At 46.7% G+C, this 26,158-nt stretch overlaps 1 protein-coding gene across 4 annotated transcripts in view; it reads left to right on the top strand.

Annotated features, from left to right (window-relative positions):
- Positions 1–26,158, top strand: part of CDH11 (cadherin 11) — a 260,594-nt gene that overhangs the window by 215,366 nt on the left and 19,070 nt on the right. For all 4 annotated transcript variants that reach the window (XM_063945399.1, XM_063945397.1, XM_063945400.1 and 1 more), the window contains exons 3-7: positions 6,853–7,147; positions 9,330–9,449; positions 13,811–13,978; positions 14,235–14,422; positions 15,616–15,869. In XM_063945399.1, coding sequence (XP_063801469.1) covers positions 6,853–7,147; positions 9,330–9,449; positions 13,811–13,978; positions 14,235–14,422; positions 15,616–15,869 — 1,025 coding nt within the window. The remainder of the gene's footprint in view (positions 1–6,852; positions 7,148–9,329; positions 9,450–13,810; positions 13,979–14,234; positions 14,423–15,615; positions 15,870–26,158) is intronic.

The following is a 26,158-nucleotide window of genomic DNA, read 5'->3' as shown; positions in this document are numbered from 1 at the left end:
GTGTTTGCCGGCTGTGTGTCCGCCCCCTGGGCCCTGACAACCCAGCAGCATGGCCCCGTCCCCTGACAACCCGGCTGCCCGCTCCAACCCCTGCACTCGGCTCCCTGACTTCCGCTTGTGGACGCCCTGGCTGCGTGGATCCCGCGCCAGACACCCCGGCTAGATAGCTCCTGCATGCAGCGGCATGTCCAAGAGTGGCAGCGGTGTCTGCATGAGGAGTAATGGGTGAGTAGAGGGGATTGACAGGGAAGGCTGACGGTGCGGGGACAGAAAGAGAGTATATGTGGCTATGTGTATAGTTGTGATTGTGTGCGCACATATGTATACATGTGGCTGTGTATATGTTATATGTGTGTGTGTGTGTATGTATATGTGGTTGTTTGTGTATATTATATGTATATATGTGGCTGTGTATATGTATATATGTGGTTGTGTGTGTTTATATATGGCTATGTATATATGTGGCTGTCTATGTATATACCTGTTTGAGCTTGGCTTGTCCAGACCACGGAGATGGGATAGCACAGTGCATATTACTCACCACCAGCACGCTCACAGCTACCATCATCCTCTATTGATTTTGACCGGCATGGACTATGGAAATGGGAGACGGGACATTTTTAGAGTTGTTTCACAAGGGGCGGTTTTGGCTGTCCAGCCATAAATCGGACAGCTTTTTACCTTTGTTTTGTTCAAGTGGAAGGAACAACTACATTAGGCCTTCCGCACACCGCATGAACACGGAGTGGCCGCCGTGTTACAGCCGTCTTCACGTATCACTCCCATCTGGCTGCTGCTACTGCTGCGGTGGCTGCTGCTGCGCACGCTCACAACTTTCAACACGGCAAAAAGCTATTGTGTGTGAAAGTCACTGATCACGGCCAAAAAAACAGGCGGCTTCTTGCCGGCCAGTGAAAACTGCCCTGTGTGAAATAGCCCTTAAGGAGCCGCTCACTTATTGCCAGCTTCGGTTGCTGCACCTAACGTCATACAGGTCGGGGAGGAGGAGGGGGGGGTTGGTAGGGGGGCACCATCGTCTATTTTGGTGGGGTGGGGGGGGGTAGGTAGGGGGGCACCATCGTCTATTTTGGTGGGGTGGGGGGGGTAGGTAGGGGGGCACCATCGTCTATTTTGCCTCCGGGCGTCTGGTATGAACTTACGCCCCTGGGTGGGTTATATTGTTTCTGTGCAGGGAAATACTGGCTGCTTTATTTTTACACTGCAATTTAGATTTCAGTTTGAACACACCCCACCCAAATCTTACTCTCTCTGCACATGTTACATCTGCCTCCCCTGCAGTGCACATGGTTTTGCCCATTAGCTAACAAATTTGCTGCTGTCAACTCTGAATTAGGCACATAGGGGGTCATTCCGAGTTGATCGTAGCTGTGCTAAATTTAGCACAGATACGATCAGGCACTCAGACATGCAGGGGGACGCCCAGCACAGGGCTAGTACGCCCCGCATGTTAGTGCTGGTCCCCCCCCCCCCCCCCCACCCGCTGAAATACAAAAGCTCCTGCGGCTGGCCAGGAGAACCTCTTCGCTGCCCCTGGTCGCAGCGGCTGCGTGTGACGTCACGCAGCCACCGCGGCCCACCCCCCCAACGGTCCGGCCATGCTGGCGTTAACGCACCCGTCCAGCCCCCTCCCGCCCAGCAACCGCCTCTGCCTCAGAGGCGATCGCTAGCCAACGACGGCTGGCATGCGCCGGCGCACTGCGGCGCCGGCGCATGCGCAGTTCCGACCCGACACCTGCGATAAACTGCAGCGAGCGATCGGGTTGGAATGACCCCCCTAGTGTCTCCAGGTCATATTATGCCACACTGTAGTGCCTACATTTCATATAATGCCACATTACAGTGCCCACAGTTCATATTATGTAACAGTAATCCATCCTGTTAATTTTATACCACACAAGTTACGTCAGCGCCGGCGGCTGTGTGCGCCTGAACTGAGCAACATTTGAATTGCTCCTTTGTGCGCCATCTAGTGGCCGCCGGCACGCAAAACACTTGAATTCCCCCAATAGAGGTGATGAGCAGCATTAGCCTTTTATTATATAAGATTACCATGGGCATAACTAGATATACTGTATTGTAGGCCCCAAGGCAAAAGTTTGTAAGTGCTTCTATGTATAACCCAATACGGAAAAATTTATATAACACATGTTACTGTGACAGGGCAGATGGGCCCCTCTTAGCTTTGGGCCCCACAGCAGCTGCACCCAGTAGCGGATCTTGCCACGGGCAAGCAGGACTTTTGCCCGGGGCGCCGCCTTCCGGAGGGCGCCGCACCACGGCAAGATCCGCTGCTGCTGTGCCCCCCGCTGTCCCGCTGCCCGCTGTGAAGGGAAACTAGACGCTACGCGTCTTGTTTCCCTTCATGGGCTGCCCGCTGTGAAGGGAAACTAGACGCTACGCGTCTAGTTTCCCTTCGTGGAGAGGACCTTTTCTGTAATGATGTGCGGTGCGTGTTGACGTCATCGCGCACCGCACAGCAAAGGTCCTCTCCACGAAGGGAATTAGACGCGTAGCGTCTAGTTTTCCTTAGTGGAGAGGGCCTTTGCTGTGCGGTGCGTGATGACGTCATCGCGCACCGCACATCATCTCAGCGGCGCTACTACTGTACAGGGGGGCGTAACAGACCACGCCCCCTGTATGAAGCCACGCCCCCATATGGCCGCCCGGGGCGCAAAAAGACCCTGAGCCGGCCCAGGCTGCACCCCCTGTACCTATGGTAGCTACGCCATTGTATATAACACATGTAACTGTGACAGGGAAGAAGGGCCCCTCTCAGCTCTGGGCCCCATAGCAGCTGTACCCACTGCACCTATGGTAGCTACACCATTGTATATAACACATGTAACTGTGACAGGGAAGGTGGCCCCTCTCAGCTCTGGGCCCCATAGCAGCTGCACTGCCTGCACCTATGGTAGCTACGCCCTTGTATATAACACATGTAACTGTGACAGGGAAGGTGGGCCCACCACACCTCAGGACCCCATAGCAGCTGCACCCCCTGCACCTATGGTAGCTACACCATTGTATATAACACATGTAACTGTGACAGGGAAGGTGGGCCCACCACACCTCAGGACCCCATAGCAGCTGCACCCCCTGCACCTATGGTAGCTACACCATTGTATATAACACATGTAACTGTGACAGGGAAGGTGGGCCCACCACACCTCAGGACCCCATAGCAGCTGCACCCCCTGCACCTATGGTAGCTACGCCCTTGTATATAACACATGTAACTGTGACAGGGAAGGTGGCCCACCACACCTCAGGACCCCATAGCAGCTGCACCCCCTGCACCTATGGTAGCTACACCATTGTATATAACACATGTAACTGTGACAGGGAAGGTGGCCCAACACACCTCAGGACCCCATAGCAGCTGTACCCCCTGCACCTATGGTAGCTACGCCCTTGTATATAACACATGTAACTGTGACAGGGAAGGTGGCCCCTCTCAGCTCTGGGCCCCATAGCAGCTGCACTGCCTGCACCTATGGTAGCTACGCCCTTGTATATAACACATGTAACTGTGACAGGGAAGGTGGGCCCACCACACCTCAGCACCCCATGACAGCTGCACTCACTGCACCTATGGTAGCTATGCCCTTGGCCCTTATCATTGCCCCCTTACACCCCAAGTACTCCTGCTAACTACCTCTGAAACTATAGGAACTACAAATACAATTTGGGACTTCATCGCAAGCCTATTTATCTATCTAGAGCAGGGGTGGCCAAGCAGGCAGAGACAAAGAGCCAAAAAATCTTGTTACGTACGTCAAAGAGCCGACATCGAGCCGAAGGCGCTTGTGCAATAATGGGGTGTGGCTTTATGCCAGCTAGGACACACCCCTGGTATAAAATACATTGAAAAAGCCAGATCCAGCATAAGATACATTGAAATAGTCACTTTCACATAAAATAATTGAAAAAGCCAAATCCATATAAAATATATTGAAAAAGCCAGATTCACATAATACACTTCAGCTCCCCCTATGTGTCCTCTATTTGCCACCTATAGTATTTGGCTCTGTCAGTTTTCAGTCCCTGTAGTGTTGCTGCGTGTCTGGCTGGAGTGCAGCGGTTTCTGTATCTGTTGTGGTCACGTGACTTTGAGTGTTGGGAGCCACATTTGAGTAAAGAAAGAGCCACATGTGGCTCAAGAGCCACAGGTTGGCCACCGCTGATCTAGAGTGATACAGTGTGTAATAGGACTCCCCCCCCAAAAAAATAAAAAAAAAATGGGTCACCTGCTAATGAAAGTGCAATTACATTATATCTACATGGTGTTCTGCCAACAATCCTGGCAATGCAATATCTAATAAATTGAATGAAAGACTGAAGCAAGCAATCATTCATAATTAGGCTAACATAAATCATTCTTTTAAATCAAAATGACTTGAGTTCATGATCTGTAAAGGGAAAGACAAATAATTACTGATGGAACAGAAAAGAAGCAATTAAAAGTTACTAAATACAATTTAGTTTCAATTTGTCATTCAACCCATATGTTTGCACAGATTTCAGGCCTTGTATCCAGAACTTTTTCTCACATGCGGTAAATTTCTTTCTGACATGAAGGGAAGACTTTTGATTAGATGCTAATGAGGACTGGGGATATTTTTGTGATGTCACCACTACTTAAATTTGGCAACACCTCCTGGTTGATGTTGCCATGGCGGCTTAATTTCGCACTGACCTCTTCCTATGCACTAATGCTACACTTAGTAGTGGGAAGAGGGAAGAGCTTGGAGGTAATAGGTCAATCATGGAACAAGGGAATAGCGTTTTTCGCTATTCTGTGTCGCTGGTTACAAGCACAATGTATTCTCTTGAACAAGGTTGGACTGGCCCACAGGGGTACAGGGGAAACCACCGGTGGGCCCCACTTCCTGGGGGCCCACCTCCTGCACTAAGGATCAATGCACTTGAATTGTACATTATACATATTATCTACGGTGCATTGCAGTTATTAATCTATTACATTATCATGCATGCACTAGCAATATTTACTATGGGGGTAATTCCAAGTTGATCGCAGCAGGATTTTTTTAAGCAGTTGGGCAAAACCATGTGCATTGCAGGGGAGGCAGATATAACATGTGCAGAAAGAGTTAGATTTGGGTGGGTTATTTTATTTCTGTGCAGGGTAAATACTGGCTGCTTTATTTTTACACTGCAAATTAGATTGCAGATTGAACATACCACACCCAAATCTAACTCTCTCTGCACATGTTAAATCTGCCTCCCCTGCAGTGCACATGGTTTTGCCCAACTGCTAAAAAAAATCCTGCTGAGATCAACTTGGAATTACCCCCTATATATATTTATCATGGGGCCCATACCATGTTAGCCAAGCCTCTGTGACAGCTGGCCACACCCCTAAGCATGGGCCTCTACCTCTGCATCCCCCCGGTGGGCCCTCCATGCCCCAGTCCGACACTGCTCTTGAATGTTGGTTGAACACAATGAATGGCTGCCTTCTCTCTTATTATTAGTCAGCAGCAAGTATACTTCATGTCTGTAATGTAATACATAACATGTCTGCTACTTAAGCCATTGTAATAGATATTTCCTAAAGCTGCTTGAATCCTAACTTTAACATGTTAGTCAGTTATATGCTGCAGATATACTCTATATAATTGATTAAATTGATAAGAGTGACAGAAAGCAATTAATACTCCTGGTGGATATTTAAACCCATGAGTCAGCTGGCACTGTTTAAGCCAAATTTAGAGTAGAAATGCACAGAGTTAAGTATTGGTGCTGTCTGTTGGTTATTCATGTTATTCACATGGAAGTGTTAGTGTTATTAAGAGGTGGAGCTTGGTTGTGTGTAATGTTATATGGGTATGCCCTTAGGAAGCTTCCTGATCATCTTGCTTGAGGGACACCCATCCTCCCTTCCTAGTTGTTTTCGGCTTAACAGGAGAAAATGGCTGCAGTCAGTTCTTGAGGTGTTTCCCCACCAATCAGGGCCATAAAGCGGGTGGTGCTGCTGGGGCATAGAGCAGCAAACTAGTTATCCTGTGCAAGCGAACCCGCCCACCCACCCCCTGAGAGACGCTCAGGGGTTGGGTGCAGCACATAGTGCAGTACCGCCTTGTTACTGGGCTACCACCAATATAAGGGATAGGTTGATTCAACCCTGCTGGGGCATTATGTATTGTATCATCGTGGGTGGAGTTGGATACATTGAGTGGAGAATGATGGGATGGCCGAAGGCCGCCTTCTAGGGCTGGTGTGTTGTTTTTGTGGATATTAATACTGTGAGTAAAGATCCCCTTACATTACCAATGGATTGCCACAATTTCCTAATCCCCAGTGCCAACTAGGGGAATCGGAAATATTCAACTAGTTTAAAAATCTTGTTTCCCCATTCCTGACTGAATCGGGATCAGCAAATTGGGGATTTTTAAAATAAAGAATTTCATTGATCTAGTCGGGTCAGGGAATTTGGGGAATCATCATCCAGGCATTGGCGTTTACAGCGCCATACAGAGGAGGGGGCCTATCTGGAGGTGCACAAGGGCCCCCTCCTCTGTAGAAACGCCCCTGCATCCAGGTGTATGGCGGCCATTTTGATATGCTTCAATACTTATTCTATTCAAGTTCATTTAAAATGAAATAACACCAGATTCTTCTTCCTAGCCAATATTTGCATCTGTGTCATTAATTTTAGTTAAGTTAGGTACTGTGTATTGTCCACTGTCTGATAAGTGTGGGCTGACATCAGCCATTGTGGAGTTTAGTAATGACGATAATTAAAGTTTGCAAGCTTCCAGCTCTCACACAATTACGTGTTATTTTGATATTTTTTGTCTTTTTTTGTAGCTTCACTCAGATGTCGATTCCGGTGATGGGAAAATTAAGTACATACTCTCAGGGGAAGGTGCTGGAACCATTTTTGTAATCGATGACAAATCAGGAAACATTCATGCAACAAAGACTTTGGACCGAGAAGAAAGAGCCCAGTACACATTAATGGCACAGGCAGTTGAACGGGAAACAAATAAACCCCTAGAGCCACCATCAGAATTTATTGTCAAAGTCCAGGATATAAATGATAATCCACCTGAATTCTTGGATGAAAAATATCACGCAACAGTTCCAGAGATGTCCAGTGTGGGTATGTCTTTTTCCAAGATCACTACACAAATGGATAAAAGTTCATGTTTATGTAAAGGTATCTGAAAAGTAAAGTAACATATGGAACAAGACACACAACTGGAAATGTCATTGACATAGGGTACAAGCGCTGTATTTTTTGTTCAGTTTAATTTATACTAGAGCATTTGCATTAATAAGTAAAATAATAAAGTTTCCTTATCATGCATCATAGTTCAATAGAAAAAGAAATTACGATCAGTGCCCAAAATTCTAAACTGGGTGGTTTGCAGTCTCCTAGGTAACATAAATGTTATTTGTAGTCAGGCACTTTGAGATGACAAGAAAACTGGAACACAAAAACTTAGCATGAATCTTTGGATGTTTGGGTTTTATTTGTAACAAAGAGGTTTATTCACTTTATTTACCTACATCGGGTTGTAAAACCCGTCACTTTTGGTTGTTCTTATGCCCGATATTTAAAAAGGTAATGCTTTGCTAGCAGTTTCTTGCTAGCAAAAGCATTGCCCTTCTCAATTTTGGGCATAAACACATTGAGAAGCACCAGGTTCCACAACACAATGTAAATACACCCCAAAGTGTCAATGGAAAGTTAATGTCATGCTTCTGAAATTAAAATTATGTTTTTCTTTGTGTTCGTTATTTTTTTTGAAAGTACTATATTTCAAGTAAGCCCAAATTTCATTACCTAAAGGGCCCCATACAGTACAACAATTTTGCACAATTTCATGCGATTCTGATCTTTCGGGCCAATATATCGTATGCAAAGTGTCAAATCGGATGTGTTTTCGTTCCGATCCGATGCGCGTTCCCGTGAGTGTCAGATCGGATCCCCTAGATCGCTAGTGCTGCACGATTGATTTATCAGAATCGCATGGAATCAGATGGAAAATGGTGTTCTTTTTGTGCATGTGATATATCGCATGCGATGTATGGCACAAGTTTGACTGGCATACGATATATCGCATGCGAATTATCGCGGCTTGATCAATGGCATGCAATATATCTTATGCAAAAATATCACAAAAGTACAAAATTGTATGGAATCACTCCCGGGAAGATCCCGGGAGAGTTCAAGGGAAATCGCATCCGACTTCAGCCTCAGACATATCGTTGTAGTGTATGGGGCCCTTTAGTGATTTCAGTAAGTCCCTGAATCACTTTGCCTTTAATTGCACTGATGCAAAACAAAGCCTATATCTTTTCTTTCAATCAAATCATAGCTTTATGTGCAGTTCCCATAATGATAGCTGTATAATCATGTATCAGACCCCCCTATAATATAACCCTGTATTTTCGAGAAGTGAGACCAGCAGAATACCAAAAATACATGTTCCCAGTTTTTTTTGGCTCTTGTAATGTAACTAGTAGTATTAAATTATGATCTTATATGCTCAGCTAAGTTTTCAACTAATTACACTTCAAATTGCATTACAATTGGAAACTTGCATTGATTTTTAGAAAAGAGACAATGGGGGTCATTCTGAGTTGTTCGCTAGCTGTTTTCGTTTGCAGCGCAGCGATTAGGTAAAAAAGCGGCACTTCTGCGCATGCGTATGTGGCGCAATGCGCACGCGCGACGTACTTTCACAACAGCCGATGCAGTTTCACTTTTCAATCGCACTGCTGGACGCAGAGTGATTGACAGGAAGTGGGTGTTTCTGGGTGGTAACTGACCGTTTTCGGGGAGTGTGAGTAAAAACGCAGGCATGTCAGATACAAACGCAGGCGTGCCTGGGGAAATGCAGGCGTGGCTGGCCGAACGCAGGGCGTGTTCGTGACATCAAAACAAGAACTAAACTGTTTGAAGTGATCGCAAGCTAGGAGTAGGTCTGGAGCTGCTCAGAAACTGCACAATCTTTTTTTGTAGCAGCGCTGCGAACCTTTCGTTCGCACTTCTGCTAAGCTAAGATACACTCCCAGAGGGCGGTGACTTAGCATTTGCACGGCTGCTAAAAGCAGCTAGCGAGCGAACAACTCGGAATGAGGGCCAATGGCTTTAATCACTTTCAGACATGTTTAAGCTCACGGATGCTAAGTACATACATAAGGTATATAACTGTGATTAGTTGCTAAAGATGAGCTTATATATATAATGTTCTGAAAAGCCAATCAACACAAGTTAAAAAGCTTAATTGTTTTAAAGAAATCATTGTTGATGAGATGCTTTCTATATCCTGCAGGTACATCAGTAATCCAGGTAACAGCGTCAGATGCAGATGACCCCACATATGGTAACAGTGCTAAGCTTGTGTACAGTATTCTCGAAGGGCAACCATACTTTTCGGTGGAAGCTCAAACAGGTAAATAAACCCATTATATGAGTACAGTATGTGAATCGTCTTCATGTTGCAGCTATTTTCCTAAAGTTCAAAAAATAAAGCGCAGATTTATCAAGCATTGGATAGTGATAAATTGCACGGTGATAAAGTGCCAACCAATCAGCTCCTAACTGCCACGTTTCAGGCTGTGTTTGAAAAATGACAGGACGAGCAGTCAATGAACAAGAACTGAGTTAATTTTCCTCTTTTAAATTGTGCGTTTCACCACAGCAGCTGTACTTTTTCAACTTAAATCTCCAAGTTTGGAATGTTTACAATAAAAAGTTCTGTTTAGAAAATATTTAATTGTATTATAGCAGATTTTTCCATTTTAGTTTCATTAGTTTACTTTTAACGGACATATTTATCAAAATTATTTTTACTAAAATAATGTAAAAAGGGGTGTTTTCTGCCTATTGGCAGTGAAGTCTGAGCTTGAATCTGGCCCCTGTGATCAGTCATGTGTGTCTGTGGACACACAGGCTTATCACTGTGTGGAAAAAAAAGTAAAAAAAAAAGTAATTACCCAGGGACAGGTGATTGGTGGTCAGATGCTCCTGCTGTGACCCCCGGTGTAATAAAGTGATGCTGCAAATCGCCATCTCGCTTTACAGTATCGGGGGTCATGGTCCTGGCTGCAGGTAAGTGTAAGCAGGGGGAGGGGGATCTTTGGAGTCAGCCAGCAGCGGCACATGCGCTATCACAATCTCATGAATTTTTTCATGAAAAATACCCTGAGAAGTGCAGTAAGAGGATTCACAGGGACAAGCTTTCTTGCAAGCTCTGGCCTTGCATACAAAAATTGATAAGTCCCTGCGATGTATTAAAATATCATATTTTGCAGATTTGGGCAAATTTATCACAACCCATCCACATCTGAGATGCGGATTGTGGTAAATATTTCCCTTAGTCACTGCTGTTCAATCTAGAGATGAGCGTGTTCTGGTTTTACTCGGTTTTACTTGGTTCTCAAAATGGCATCTTATTGGCTATCCAAAACAAGAGACATCCGCGAGCCAATAAGATGTCGTTTTGAGAACCGAGTAAATCCGCGTAAAACCGAACCCGCTCATCTCTAGTTCAATCCATGCAGTAGGAACATGATATTCAAACGAATTTACATATATGAGTAATTGATACCTCAAGGAAGACTTGTAAACATAAACAAAAGCCAAATATGGACTTGGTCATTGTGGCTGTTTTGGTGCCCCTAGCTCCTCAGCACTGTACACATTATCATATGCCCTGCTTGTACCTGTTGTGTATGTGTGTGATTACACCAGCACCTTACCCTCATAATTATTCTTTTAAGTTACCTAATACTACATCCTTCTGTCAGCTACTTTCCATAGACCTCCCACCACCACACTGACCCTGGTGGAGATACCAACCCCACTCTACATACAACTATATCCTGGTAATTTACACACATCTTATTAATGAATGAGCTATTGCACAGCTCCCCAACTGCATAGACCCCCTAATATACAAAGAACCTGTATGTATTATTTATACAGATATTCCCATAGCTTTGTGTGCTTAACTGGTGCAGTGAACTGACCTGCTCTCCAACCTCCATGTGTGTGCTGTACGGAGAACCCAGCCAAAAAATCCTGGAATCTAGCAGATGCCCAGACACATGCAGTAGCAGCAGACATAGTACATGCAGTAGCAGTGATTGGACATATATATATATATATATATATATATATATATATATATATACAGTATATAGAAAACTTTCGATCATTTCATGAAATGGGTACGACTTTCCCACAAGGGAGCTATAATAGTTTTTGAAATGCCGACAGAAGTGTTTTGGACACAAACATCCAAAGAGCTCTATAGCTGCGTTCTCCAATAGCAATGCATCATATTTGGACAGACACATTCACATGGAGCATTATAAGCTCCCATTATAAACTGTGAGCTGTAAAGAGCTGCTACTATCCAGCTGTGATAAAATGCTACAAATATTCGGAATAGGCACCTGTGAAGCTGGAACATGGAAAAGTGTCTGTGTGACATTACCCAACTACCCACTTATTAAATATTCTTATTCTTCTTTTTCCAAAAATGTGGTTGAAAAATATAAAAAAAATTATTTTAGAAGTATTTGTCAGTTTTTCTTTGGAAATGACTGTAACATAAGCAGCGTGTTTGACCTAGGTTATTCTAGTCTTATTACATTAAATACTACCTACTGAACAAAAGTACTGTACAACCCTTTGCTGGGGGTTTAGTTTTCTTTGTACATTTGCCATGGTGATTAAACACTGAAATAATAATGCAGGCCAGCGTATATTATTAACATTCTCTTATTATTCTACAACTCTGATATGTTAAAAGATCCCAAAAATATACCTGAACAGTACAGTACATTGCACTTGGCCATAAAAATAATTTTTCTTGAATTTGTTTTAGGTTTAGTCCAGACTAACTTTTATTTTTGTTTAAAGGGGAGATGTATCAAACCTTGGAGAGAGATAAAGTGGAGAGAGATAACGCACCAGCCAATCAGCTTCTGTCACCTTACAGGCTTGGGGGAGATGTACCAGCCACTCAGCTCCTAACTGCCATGTTACAGACTGTGATTTAAAAAATGACAGTTAGGATCTGGAAGGCTGGTATTTTATCTCTCTCCACTGTATCACTCTCCAAGGCTTAGTACATCTCTGCCCCTTTGTGTGAAAAAAAATGACAGTTATGCCACTTTCACACTGAAGCTCCAGCTCAGACTTGTGTCTGCCTGGGATACTGCACACGGGTCACGGCCTTCGGATATACTTACCCCTTTCACACCGCTGGACGGTCCCGGGTTGTCGCCGCTAACACAGGACCCTTGGAGATGGTGTCATCTCCAAGCATTCCTGAGCCAATCAATCAGCAGCCTTTTAGACATGACCTGGATCTGCCTTTTACACTGCAGCCAACCCTGGTCGGACCAATGAATGACCTGTGTCACCGTTGCACAACCTGGGTCGACCCTTTCACACCAAGCCATGACCCCGGTCACACTGGCTTCCCCCTGCAATAATCTGGGTTCTCAGTTTGATGTGAAAGTAGTATTAGTAGTTGATTGGTTGGCACTTTGGGGGAGCTTTATCAAGGCTTGGAGTGAGATAAAGTGGAGAGAGTAAAGTTGCCAACCAATCAGCTCCTGTCATTTTCCAAATGCAGCCTGCAGCATGACAGAAGACAATTGGTTGGCACTTTATCTCTCTCCACTTTATCTCTGTTCACATTTTTATAAATCTCCCCCTTTATCTTTTTCCAAGACTTGATACATCTCCCCCCTAATATACAATCTACAGGCAGACTATATCTGTTGGGAGAATAAGTCCTATCAAAATAAAAATGTTCATAAATATGCTTGCTATGCACACTGTTTCCTCTGAGCAAGCAGAAAACGAAACAGTTGAATGCTTTATCTAAAGACAAGTTTGGTAGGTACTGTACAGTGGTCAAAATGTAGGCATTCCCTAATCACAGCGCATGTTAGTGTCAGGCTGCGGGAAGGGTAAAATTAGGTCTAGGGCTTGAATGTGCTAAAAACATTTTGTAGACATGCTGACTTGTCGTCATTCATAATGTTGACAGTTTAGCAATGTTGACATTTTGTATCCCACCCGAGAAAGTTGCCTTATATGACTGCTCTGAGAATCTGCTGTTCAGGTAACCATGCACTAGGGACTTTGGCATGACGTTCAGTTTGTAGAACTGTTGTTTTCAAAGAACACAGCATAGTGGGCACATTGGGCATATACAGTTAATTATAATGTTTATTTTAATTATTATTTAAATACAGTTGGTTAAGAGGGGCTCATTACATCATTCACTGCTACACTTAGCTCATTACAAATATATATATATATATATATATATATATATATATATTAACTTACATGGGAGAAGGGCAATTATCATACCCTGATACTTTTAAGGGGTGTAGCCAGGGATGTGGTCGACATGGCCATGCCGCGTTGGATCATTTCACATGACGCTAGTCATGTGACATGCACATACAGGATAATGATGATTTGACAATGTTGCCTGTACTGTGTGGAGTTTGTATATTCTCCCCATACTTGCGTGGGTTATCTCCAGGTACTCCAATTTCCTCCCACAATCCAAAAATATACTGGTAGGTTTATTGGCTCCCGACAAAAATGAACCCTAGCGTGTAAGTGTTTGCTTGTATATGGGCAGACTAGATAGGCCAAGTGGTTCTTACCTGCCGTCTAATGCTATATTGTGTTCAAGCTTTGAAGTCCACCACATGGAATGTGTGTTGCAGAGTGTGTGCTCCAAAGTGTTAATTATTTTTTATATACTTATCCCAGGAATCATTAGAACGGCTCTACCAAACATGGACAGAGAAGCCAAGGAGCAATACCACGTTGTGATTCAAGCAAAAGACATGGGGGGACATATGGGAGGACTCTCAGGGACAACCAAAGTGACAATAACTCTGACAGACGTCAATGACAACCCACCAAAGTTTCCTCAAAGTGAGTGGCTCTTCCTATGTATAATAGAATGCATATATGCACCATCAGCAATTTGTAATCCACAATATGGTTCTAAGCCTCAGAATATGTACAAGCTAAATGGAAGCCATTTTGCTGTTTTCCATGACTAACTGAAAGCATTTCCATAAAATGGCTGATGGATGTCACTTATGTATGAAGGGTTTCATTTTCCAACCATATTGCAGGATGTTTTAAACAACTGCATAGTTTAATTTAAAATTATGTATATACACAGGTACGTACCCCATGTCAGTGTCAGAAGCAGCAGTTCCAGGTGATGAGGTTGGACGACTAAAAGCCAAAGATCCTGATTTGGAAGAAAATGCCGCCATAAAGTACAATATTCTTGATGGCGATGGGGCAGAAATATTTGAAATCACAACAGATTATCAAACTCAGGAGGGGGTTGTGAAGCTGAAAAAGGTAACAAACGATGACTAAATGTAGCTTGGTTCGCTGTGGTGCTTAGGATAGAAAAAATTTAGATTTTTACTGCCCAAGGTGTTTATCAGGAACAGGAGAATTCCACTCAGAGGAGCACCATGTGCTTCCACATTTTATGCATGTTAGAGAGTTACAGGCAATTCCAAATGAAGATGGATTGTGCAATTTTTTATCAAACTTGTCATGTGTTGCAGCCTACATGCGCAAGGTGGCTCTGAGGTGGGCACCAAGAGGCGCAGTGGGGAGGGGGACTAATTACCCATGCCTGTGCTTGTTGATGGACCCTGGTTGCCACCACTCCCCTTCTTACCTGTCAGTAGCAGCAGCCTCTTTCCCAAGCCCAGCACGCTGCAACGGGTACAGAGAGACTGCTGTCACTGAGCAACACCAGTCTCCTCTGCCTGCTTGATGTGCGGAGGGGGCAAGTGATCGCACTAATCGCCCCCTCATGGATTTGCCTTTGGCTGAGGGGCGCACAGTGTGAGTGTTCTATTTTTTCATATTTTTTAGTGGGCATGGTTATGCATTCACGATTAGGCCCTGCCTCTTACAGTACCTGGGCCCGGCCACGCTCTCTACAACCCTACTGATCGGTAACACAGCATTCACATTTAGAAGTATCACCCTGTGTGTGAGTTGTGGGCGTGTAAAGAGAGTTGCGGCCTATTCAGAGGTGAGCATATGCAAAGATTCATCTGAGTTCAGTCGAATCTCTTGCACCAGGGATGAGGCTAGGGCACATGCAGTTAATAGTGATGCAAGTAGATGGATAGGGGCAGTACAGTCTCATACTGTAGATTAAGTTTCTAGGGACCAGTGTTATCACAGAGAAAGCAGCCAATAAACTCACTGTCCTACTAGTGACAATGATATCATTGGTTCCATGTAATGTCACTTGTTCCTGAATAATTTATAAACTGCATTTCCATGAACACTCTGCATACTGTATATGCTGGTTGCCCTTTAGGAGTTAAATAAAATCCTGCAAATGCCACATGTTCCTTAGCTCTTATCAATGAGTAATAATAATATTTATCCTAATTGTACCCAGCCTTTTTGTGTCTAAATCATTAGACCTCATTTCCCTACTGTAAAATATGTTAATACCATAGCTGCCTGACCTGCTGGTCATCACTGTACTGTGTAATACATCTTGCTCTCTATTGCTTTAGACTGTGGATTATGAATCTAAGAAGTTCTACAGTATGAAGGTCGAGGCTGCTAATGTCTACCCAGATCCTCGATACTTCAGTAGAGGGCCTTTTAAGGATACTGCTACTGTGAAGATCTCAATTGAAGATGCAGATGAACCACCAATATTTTTGGAACCAAGTTATACTTTAGAAGTGGATGAGAATGCGCCGCCAGACACAAGAGTTGGCAGAGTTCACGCAAGAGACCCTGATGCAGCCGGCACCGCTATAAGGTATGCATCTTATTAGTCTTCTGTTCCCATACCTCAGTTATTACAGGTGTATTTATTTTAAAACATGTTTTACATGAGTATAGCTAAAGACGTTTGCTAGAAGAGTCTATTGCTCTAGTGCAGATGAGATGTGTTGGAAAACACATCAGGAAAACATGATACTGTTAAAAGCTACAATATATTACACCAAGGGCCGGGTCAAGCTCAATCGGAGCACTAGTCTTTCCCTTGGGAACTGTACACTACAGCTTATTGCCTAACTGTGTGGAGTTTGTATATTCTCCCCGTACTTGTGTGGATTTCCTCCAGGTTCTCCAATTTCCTCCCACAATCCAAAAATATACTGGTAGGTTAATTTGCTCCCAACAAAATGAACCCTAGCATAAATGTGTATACATGTGACAGGGAATATAGATTGCAAGCTCCACTGGGGCAGGAACAGATGTGAATGGGCAAATATTCTCGGTAAAGTCCTGTGGAATGTATGTGCGCTATTTAAATGACTGGTAATAAATAAATAAATAAATAAAATTAGCTTAGCAGATGATAGGAGGTTTGGGGAAAGTATCTTCTGTCAGAGTGGGATTTTGGTGGTGGATTGTAGACCATACTCACCAGGAGAAGCCCGGAGAGGAGACACGCCACGCCACTTTGGGGGGCAGGGCCGAACTGTCTTGAGATTAGGCTCTGCCCCCAATACTAGGAAATGCCCGCAATTTGCATGTCCGCGACTAGGGGTGCAGCTATAGGCCTCACCCCAACACAAAAAACTCCTGTGATTCGCGGGTCTGTGGCAAGGGGTGGAGCTAAGTGATGTAATTCCAGTCATTTAGCCCCACTTCCTTCCAGTGGCCCCACGTTTGACGCTAATTATCACACCCTCCTGCACGCTTCTATAGGAAGCAGGCAGGATGTGGGAGAGCCATCTTCTCTTCTGGGGTTGTGGTGGACTACTCAAAACAATCGGGAGTCTCCCGCTGCTTCTGGGAGGGTAGGCAAGTATGCTGTAGACACACATAAACCTATTAATGATAGTGTGTGGACCCCTATTCCAAAAGTAAAACATTCAATACCTTTAATACCATAAAATAATGACACAGAGACTTGAATTTGGCAGAAAATTGTTAGCTATTTATCGTACCCTATCCATTAGAAAAAACCTGTAAAGTAAAATTTAAGTTAACATGCCGATTCAGCCGGCATATGGTGGCAGAAAAAAGAACGGCTATATTCCACTGACGATAACCTCAAAAACATTAAAACCCAAACAATCCTAATCTACCACAAACCATACATAGGTAATAGGTGCCCGACTCAGACCTCCACGCTGACTGCCCACCCTGACGGGTGATGACGCTGCCCCCTGTTGGGTGATCTAGCGGCCTTAAAAGTCAATTGAGGTGAGTGCACCAAACCACACCAATACTGTAAAAAACTGTAACTAACAAGTCAAACTATAACCTGCCATTCTTTTCCGCCAACAAATAGCCAACGATAAACCACAACTAACAATCCAGAGCCAAGACACTCCGTGCCAAAACCTCTACCTAATGGGGTGGGAGGGCGGGAAGGCAAACCAGAAGTAAGAGACCCCTAGCTAGCCTATACATCCCTATATATACTGATCCCTCCCCTCTCTACCATTGGCTGTACTTTTCATAACAATTAAGTCCACACCCATCACAGGAGGTTTAACTTTCTCCATTCCTATGCCTTTCATTTCGATCTCCTAAACCTCCTAATGATAATGTGTGGACCCCTATTCCAAAAGTAAAACATTCAATACCTTTAATACCATGAAATAATGACACGGAGACTTGAATTTGGCAGAAAATTGTTAGCTATTTATTGTACCCTAACCATTAGGAAAAAAAACCTGTAAAGTAAAATTTAAGTTAACATGCTGATTCAGCCGGCATATGGTGGCAGAAAAAAGAACGGCTATATTCCACTGACGATAACCTCAAAAACATTAAAACCCAAACAATCCTAATCTACCACAAACCATACATAGGTAATAGGTGCCCGACTCAGACCTCCACGCTGACTGCCCACCCTGATGGGTGATGACGCTGCCCCCTGTTGGGTGATCTAGCGGCCTTAAAAGTCAATGGAGGTGAGTGCACCTAAACCACACCAATACTGTAAAAAACTGTAACTAACAAGTCAAACTATAACCTGCCGTTCTTTTTCGCCAACAGCGAAAGACTCTTCCACAGAGTCTTCGCACCACCACCATACCCTCAACCTAACTCCTGCAACACCTGAAACAGATCCTCCAGGAAAAGCATCATCCCTTCCTTGGACAGATGCACACCATCATGCCGAAAAAGGTGACTTTCCCGAAACCGAATCCTAGGGTGGCGAACCACTTTCCCTCCGTGAGCCAATACCCACTTCGCCACCGCCGCGTTCACCTTTTGCCTGGCCTCATCGATCGGGCGACCGTCCGCCACTCCTTGCCAACGCAACCTTGGCACCATCATAGACAACACCAAAACACAATTGGGCCACACTGCGGCCACACTGGCCAGATCTTCCATCATGGCCCATCGCAGCTCCAAAGATGTCCTCTTCCCCAGATCGTTGCCACCCAAATGGACAACCAGCACCCTAGGGACTCCATGCTCACTGACCTGACTGACCAATCTACTCTTCAGATCTTGCCACATCATCCCACGCCAACCAAGCCAATGAACGCCATGAGCCCAAGGAAAAAACTGCGCCCCATCCGAGGCCAAAAACCTGGCTGCCCAGTAAACATAAGAGTGGCCAACTACCCAGATTGCCAAATCGTCTTCTACCCAACCTGAAGTGAAGGAAAGGAGTAGAAATTGGTTAATAAATATCCTAACAGGAGCTTATTGCATGCATTAACCTGAAGGATCTACCAAAAGAAAAAAGGTTTTTTTCGTGTCTTGAATAAGTCACGGCCTAGCCGATCTAAACAAGCTTCCAGCCGATCAAAGCATAACATAGAAACACAACGGGAAAGATCAAATTAAAATAAGGAAAATAAAAAGGAGGAAGAAACTCAGCTGGAGGTGAAAGCGTAAAAACCTGCTGAGGGACTTCGTGTTGTAACTGATCAGCCGAATTGTAGATTGAAATTCAGTCCGTCAAGTCAGGCAAAAAATCGCAAAAGAACTCCAGACCCCCGCTGCCAGCAGCGGCGAGTAGCTAATCCCTGAGTAGGATGAACAGGGGAGACAAACAGACACAAACTGTACAAGGACGTACTTAACCTTACAACATTAACTTAGTCAACGGTTAATAAAACTGAACGGTTAATAAAACTGAAAACTCATGAAACTGGGCGAATATAACGTTTGTAACTTGAAGACTTCCAACGCCCCACCGCCTGAATCTCCGAAACGGAAAAACCCGCTGACGCAGCCGACGTCGCCGCCCCGATTCGGAAAGAATGCGTACCGAAAGCAGCGGGTGAAAGGCCCAAGCTCGCCAGACAGCGACTCAGCATCCAACGAAATTGATATTTCGTCGAAGGTAGACCGTCATAATGCAGCAGCCACGACCCCTTCACACCGGGCCGAACTGCTGCATATTTCGATGCCAATCTTACCGGGCAAATGCTCCCCTCCAGAGACGGTACCAAAGTGACCCATCGCCCTCTACCTACTTGATCCGTCTTAGAGCGACGCAGTCAGCAAAGCAAAGACCTCTCACCCACCACCACGTCATCCAGAAGCATGCGCGAATCTGCCCGCTTAGATGGCGCTACCAGCTCCGAAACCCGAAAGGCTCCGTGATAAGCCATGGAGAACGCCAACTGGAACAACAGCGATTCAAAAAGTGACGATGCGATACTGCCCACAGCATCGATGACAGCTGGTAACAAGGCCGCATCGATGGGGCATTGCCTATCTGGCGGCGTTGGCGCCACGCGCGCCCACCCTTTCATCGCCTTCACAAGAAGCCCGCTCTTTGTCACGTCAGGAACACCCTTGATTTTATTAAAAAACGAAATCCCTGCTAAGTACCGGGACACCACCGCTCTGGACCTACCCGTGACAAAAAGCTGCCAAATAAAAGAAAGCATCATCCGATGCCCGCTCTTACCTTCTTGACTACGTCCTCGGACAAACTCTTCCCACTCGCTCCAAGCTTGACCGTAAGCCTTGAGCGTGTTCGGATCCACTGACCGCATCGCTAGGCCCTCCAGTCCGGTCCGATCACCTGCCAGACATAACCGGGACATTGAAACCCCCGCTCATCGGCCTCAGGCGCCAACAAACAAAATCTCTCCCACTGCCCGCGGGACAACGCGCCGGCAATTCCGTTCTCAATTCCTGGCACATGCTGCGCGCGGAACCATACATTCCTATGCAAGCATGTCAGCAGCAATTGCGCAAGCACCCTCAAAACCACCAGCGACTTCGCCCTCTGGTTATTGATCGCATGCACCACGCCCAGATTGTCGCATCTAAACAAAATGCTGCGATCAGCCAGACGTTCGCCCCAAACCTCCAGTGCTACCATAATGGGGAAAAGCTCCAGCAGCAAAAGGTCCTTAGTGAAACCTTCGCGTTGCCATTCCTCAGGCCATGAGGCCACGCACCAAGATCCCTCTAGGTAGCAACCGAACCCAGAGGAACCCGCCGCGTCGGTAAACAGCTGTAACCTAGCATTGTCGATCGTTGGGGCCAGCCAGATACGCACCCCATTGAAGTCCTCCAGGAATGAGGCCCAGACGGCCAAATCCCTCTTAATCTCGGAGGACAAGCGAATGAAATGATGCGGCCTGGCACACCCCGCCGTCGCCCTCTCCAGCTTTCGGCAGAAAACCCTGCCCATCGGGATTACCCGGCAAGCAAAGTTCAAGAGGCCCAGCAAGGACTGCGCCTGCCGCAGCGTGACTTTGCGCGACGTCACAAACTGCCCAATAACCTCGCGGAGCTTCGTGACCTTGGCCTGAGGAAGGCGACACTGGCAAGCGGAAACCAAACTTAAAACCCTGAAACAAAAATTGGGCGTCCGTACTGTTCGGATACCAATCCAACCATTTGAACATGGCATCCAAATTAATTGGCGTTGGGGCCCTGTTGAGCGATCCCACTCGCGGCGGGTTTTGAATAGCCTTGCTTTCCCCTCGCGCCTTGTCGATTGCCTTTAAAACAGTTGGAGGCCGGGTGGAAGCCGCCACATTGCAAGCATGAATGTCGAAACCGACACTGCTTGCCGAAGGAACAGGTCACAATATTAAATGCGAAGCACTTCCCCCTCACGGTGGCCTGTCCTCCCCCGCGGATAGCTGATCTACCTTTTCTACCCGGTCCCCCTTCCGCGCTACCCCCCTGGGCGGACGACCCAGCGCGTTGCCCGTCCGCCCCCGGATTCTGGGGCTCCTTTGCAGGTTGAGAAGCCCGGGTGACCTGGAGCCAGACCTCCACGTCCTTGCAACCAAAGTCAATAATCTGTAAGCAGTCCTGCTTTTCACAGAACTTCTCATCATACATCCGCCATTCTATTCCTGACTATGTGCGCTGCATATCGTGTATCAAGTGTAGGTACCGTATGATGTTCATGTGTTCCTCCGACCTATCTTCCAGATAACATGCCGCAAAGACGCAGAAACCAGCCAGCCAGTTGTCAAAAGTACGGAAAGCCTCAGCTCCCATGCCTTTCTTAGCTGTCGCTGCCTTATACTCCTTCTTCGCGTCCTTAGTCAGCACGAACATATCCACGTAATCGCCTCTGCAGATCCTCCTACGGCAGCTATCCCGCAACCCCCTCAACACTGCCGTATAATCACAGTGGACTACTCCCGGCAAATTGCTGCTCTTCTTGGACCTGCGAGCGTCCTCGCTAAGCCGCTTGCGCCTCTTCCGCTTCTCATGCTGCCCTGCCGCCTTCTTAGCGTACTTCGTCGCACGCTTTTTTGCCCTAGTCGTGCTACTAACGTCGGACGCTTGCGACGATAGGGATGAAGAAGAGGAGGAACTGAGAGAACTGGAGCGTGCGCTGGAGCCAGACGTCGACTGCTCAACCTCACCTGACGCTGCCGACTGTTCGGACTGGGAGTCCTCTGGTGTGGAAACTTCGAAATCTTCCTCATCGCTCACGTCCACCTCAACCTCACCACGATCACCTGAAAAAGATGACAAAGCACGGGACCCGGAAACCACTCCCGGGGCATGCCTAGCACTCCGGGGCAAATACGTCCCCACCTCGCGTCCGCGCTCCGTCCGTACTGGACGGTGTCCCAACTGCGCCACGGCCGCCCCCAGGTCACGGCAAGCACGCGCTATTCACTGAGCCGCTGACCCCGACTGCGTACCGGACGCCCTTGCTTCTGCGCGCGCGCCGGAATGCCTTGCTGTCCCCGGAGATGCGGCTGCGGCCAATGGGCCCAATGCCGCCACCACCATCGACAGGGCCGATGCCAACTCTCCGGAAGCCTCCTGACTTCCCCAGAAATCGCGGCCAGCACCGGCGGGAGTCCCCGCAGATGCCGGCGCACGTATCCTGGCCCGTCGGCCGGCAGGCGCCGATAAGGGACCCATCGGCAAATGACCAGCCTGGCCTTCTGGTGACCCGCTGCCCCCCCTGGCTACAATTGGCGTGGCCCCCCCACCACTCATCTAATTTATCCTGCCCATGCTGGCCCTCACTGTCACTACTGTGCCTGCCGCTGGCCCCGCCGTGTGTGCCCTCCTCCCGCAGGCCGGAGCTTCTTCCGTCTGCAGGGAAGGCACCTCTGCGGGGCTCAATGCTGCCTTGCCCTACCCTAGTAAGGCCCCCCCCCCCCACGCCGCCGCTCCCCGCCGGACTCCGGCTGTAAGGGAGGCAGCAGGGGAGACATGTAACCTGGCGGCGCCACTGCGCGCACACGTGCGCGATCGGCGCCACTGGCTGAGTGTGCGGGCATGCGCGACCCTTGTGCGCGCGGCCCGTCGCTTCCCGCCACCCTCCGTCAAGCGTCTGGGCCACCAGGGAGCACCGCCGGACGAGAACCTGCAACAGGCCTCGTCCGACCTGCCGCCGCTCTCCGCCCACCCCGACCCCCCCGAACGGCATCACCCCGCGGCCGTGACAAGGGGGACAGGTGGGGAGATGGGATGGGAGCCCCCATAGCCCGCCCGCTCTGGCGTGCACGCGCGCGCCCGCGGGTGCCTGCTCCCGGCAACGGCGCCTCACACTCCAGAGGTGGAGGTGAAGGCCGATGCCCGGCCACCTCAGTTCGTCTCCCCCGTGTCCCCAGCCTCCCCCTCCGCTCGCGGCCGGAGATTAACTCCGGTCCCGATACCTGGGGCAGGGAAGACCGGGTCCGTCCAGCCACCGCCGCGCGGGCACGCGCGCCGGTGGACGAGGAAAGAGCGGATGAGCCAGCAGGCACATCCGAGGACCCAGTTTCTCCGCCTTCAGAGCGGTAACGAGCTGGGGTCCCGGCAGAACGGAGGGGGCGAGAGGCGGCCATTATCCCATGCTGGCTGATCTAAATACGTGAGGTGAGAGGAGAGAGGAGGGTGATGTGGAAGCTCCCTAACTGCTATAATAGTTCACCCACCAAGTGAAATACACGTGACTACTCTAACTAGTCTAGCTAAACCACTAGTGATATACAATTTCAGTATCACTCACCAGAAGGCAAACCAGAAGTAAGAGACCCCTAGCTAGCCTATACATCCCTATATATACTGATCCCTCCCCTCTCTACCATTGGCTGTACTTTTCATAACAATTAAGTCCACACCCATCACAGGAGGTTTAACTATCTCCATTCCTATGCTTGTCATTTCGATCTCCTTCTGACATTCAGTCAGTGTTTTAGGCACCCGTTAAACATTGTCTAAGACCCCTTCTCCAATGCACTATAAAAATAATTAAAATTTTCTTCCCTATAAGGGCTCAAGTTTGCACCCGAATATGGATCATATCCATTTGGCAGTTTTACTATACGCATGCCATTTGCATTACCCAACCATTGTAATAACAACATTGAGCAAAGACTAGGGCTGAGTGTAATTGCAGCATTGAATCATTAAAACACAGTTGTAACCATGAATAAATAACACATGCACCCAGACAACAGCAAGATGCCGCTGAAGAAAATCTTCTGTCTCCGAAGCCAATGTATTTTGCACGGTACTTAAATCTTAAACCGCTTAGTAAATGTAAACACTCAGTCACAAGATTGTTAAGCTGGTATCATTTAGTTAGAGCTTACAATGAAAATGAAAGGCACTTAATGTCCCATTGAGATTATACCGGACTGCCAACATGAACTACATTACATCTTTCAAATTGATGCAGTTAACCTTAGGTCTGACACACTAGACAGAGTGACGGGGTTATAGATTAGCGAACCCAACTCCCGTTTCATTAATGGATTCCTTGGTGAATATGGAGTTTATTTGGCTCCCCGGCTATTGATAATCAGGAACAGAGGTTGATTATCCAATTACATGTATTGACGCACAAACAACCCGCATGTGTGGTGCTTACAAAAATCATTAAAAGCACATCAGATGGAATGAATTAACACCCACTCCTCCAAATAACACTTTGTATACTATACACAGAGGGACGGCTTATGACATAGAGGTCTACTCATTATCCCTTCATTTCTACAAAAGTAGGTGAAAATTAAAAATGTAATCTAGTTTTGTAAAAATTAAGTATCAGCCCTATTTATTATGCATGTAATACAGGAGATATCATATATATCTCCTGCTTACCTTTCAGTCCCGACCTGGCCCGCTGGCCCTATTGTATGGGGACCAATATTTATCCAGCATCGGAGCTTGAGAGCGGGAACCTTTGCCGTTTTCAAATGGAATTTGTATCCAGATCTCAACAGATCCCAGGTTGCGAAGAGAGATCTGATGGGATTCCTCCAACCCTGTCCTGCTCATTCTGCCGGACTCCGGTTTCTTTGTGCGTATGTATGAACCCAAGTCAAAATCGACAGTGCTAATTTTCACTGCTCCAGAAGTAGCAGTGATATTGTTGCGGGGGCTACTCCCAGTGAGTTGTCAGGGGCCACACAGCCAGTGATAATGAATAGAACCCATAATGTGGTCGATGCATAGTTACAGTATACAGTAAGTCAGCTTTGAGAATGGATCTTGCATGTTTTCGCACTGTGTCTGCTCTGTGTCCGAGTGTATGCGTTTAAGGGCATATCAGTGCTTTCCGCTACTCAATCACATCTCCATTTATGGTTGAAGGTACAGTACGTAACTTTGTGGTAAAGAGGCCTTTGCACATATTTAGCATTTCTCCAGGGTGTGTTGGTGCAATTGCGGACTATGCATGGTTAAGCATAAGTGGTGAAGATACTGTATGGCTGTTATCAGAAGAATCTCTTGCACTAGGGATAGGGCTAATACAAATGCACACTGATAATGAGGATGGGGCTGAAATCAAGCGTACAGATAGTGGTGCAGGTACATAGATGCCTTCAACTCTGTATCTCCACAATATTTTGAAGCCTAGAACCATATGTACCTGCCTGTTCTCCTGGATCATCCCACAGTGCTCCTGAAGTGAAGTGGACAGTACGAGCAACCAAAGATGCGCTTCACATTGAATCACATCATAGAGACCCACGTCTCCCATTCCGAACATTGATAATAGTGGCATTGTATATCAGGGTCGGGCCACAATGACACAAACACGTCGTCACACCCCCCAGCACCGCCCACTTCCGCTGCGCCATGCCACCGCAATGCCGACCTGGCTGTCCACTTCCAGAGTATGCTTAGAACTAAGCAGATGTATTGAAATCTATGAGCAATATATGGGAAAACTGATGCACAGAAAAAAGGGACGAAGCCCACAGCAACTAATCAGATTGTAACTAACAATTTCTCAATTAATTTTAGAGGGAAACAAAAGGTTGGTTAGTTGCCCTCCTTTTCCTTATCTTATCTCTCCTCTTTTTGGGTTGCTAGCTGCTTCTTGTGCTGGGTTCACACTTGCAGATCAGATAAACTCTCTGACGTAAACTCGTGACCTCCCGATCTGATCGTTATCCTAAGGGCCCTATACACTTGCAGAGGTGCGATGGGCGACCCGGTGGCAGGGGGGGGGGGGGGCTAGGGGGATGACGTGGGAAGTGAAGTTTCTTCACACACCCCCAGTCACCCATCCCTGCATGCTAAATTAATATGGCTTGCATATTTAAACAAGCCGGCACCAACGATGAACGAGCGCGGGTCCATGCATCATTTATCGTTGGTGCTTACACACTGAAAGATTTGAACGATATCACGAGATCATTCATATCTTTAAATGGTATTGGCCAGTGTGTATGGCCTATGACA

Source organism: Pseudophryne corroboree, chromosome 11 (assembly GCF_028390025.1).
Source record: "Pseudophryne corroboree isolate aPseCor3 chromosome 11, aPseCor3.hap2, whole genome shotgun sequence".
NCBI lineage: Eukaryota > Metazoa > Chordata > Amphibia > Anura > Myobatrachidae > Pseudophryne > Pseudophryne corroboree.
The sequence above is the reverse complement of the archived record's forward strand: the minus strand, read 5'-3'. Positions and strand labels throughout refer to the sequence as shown.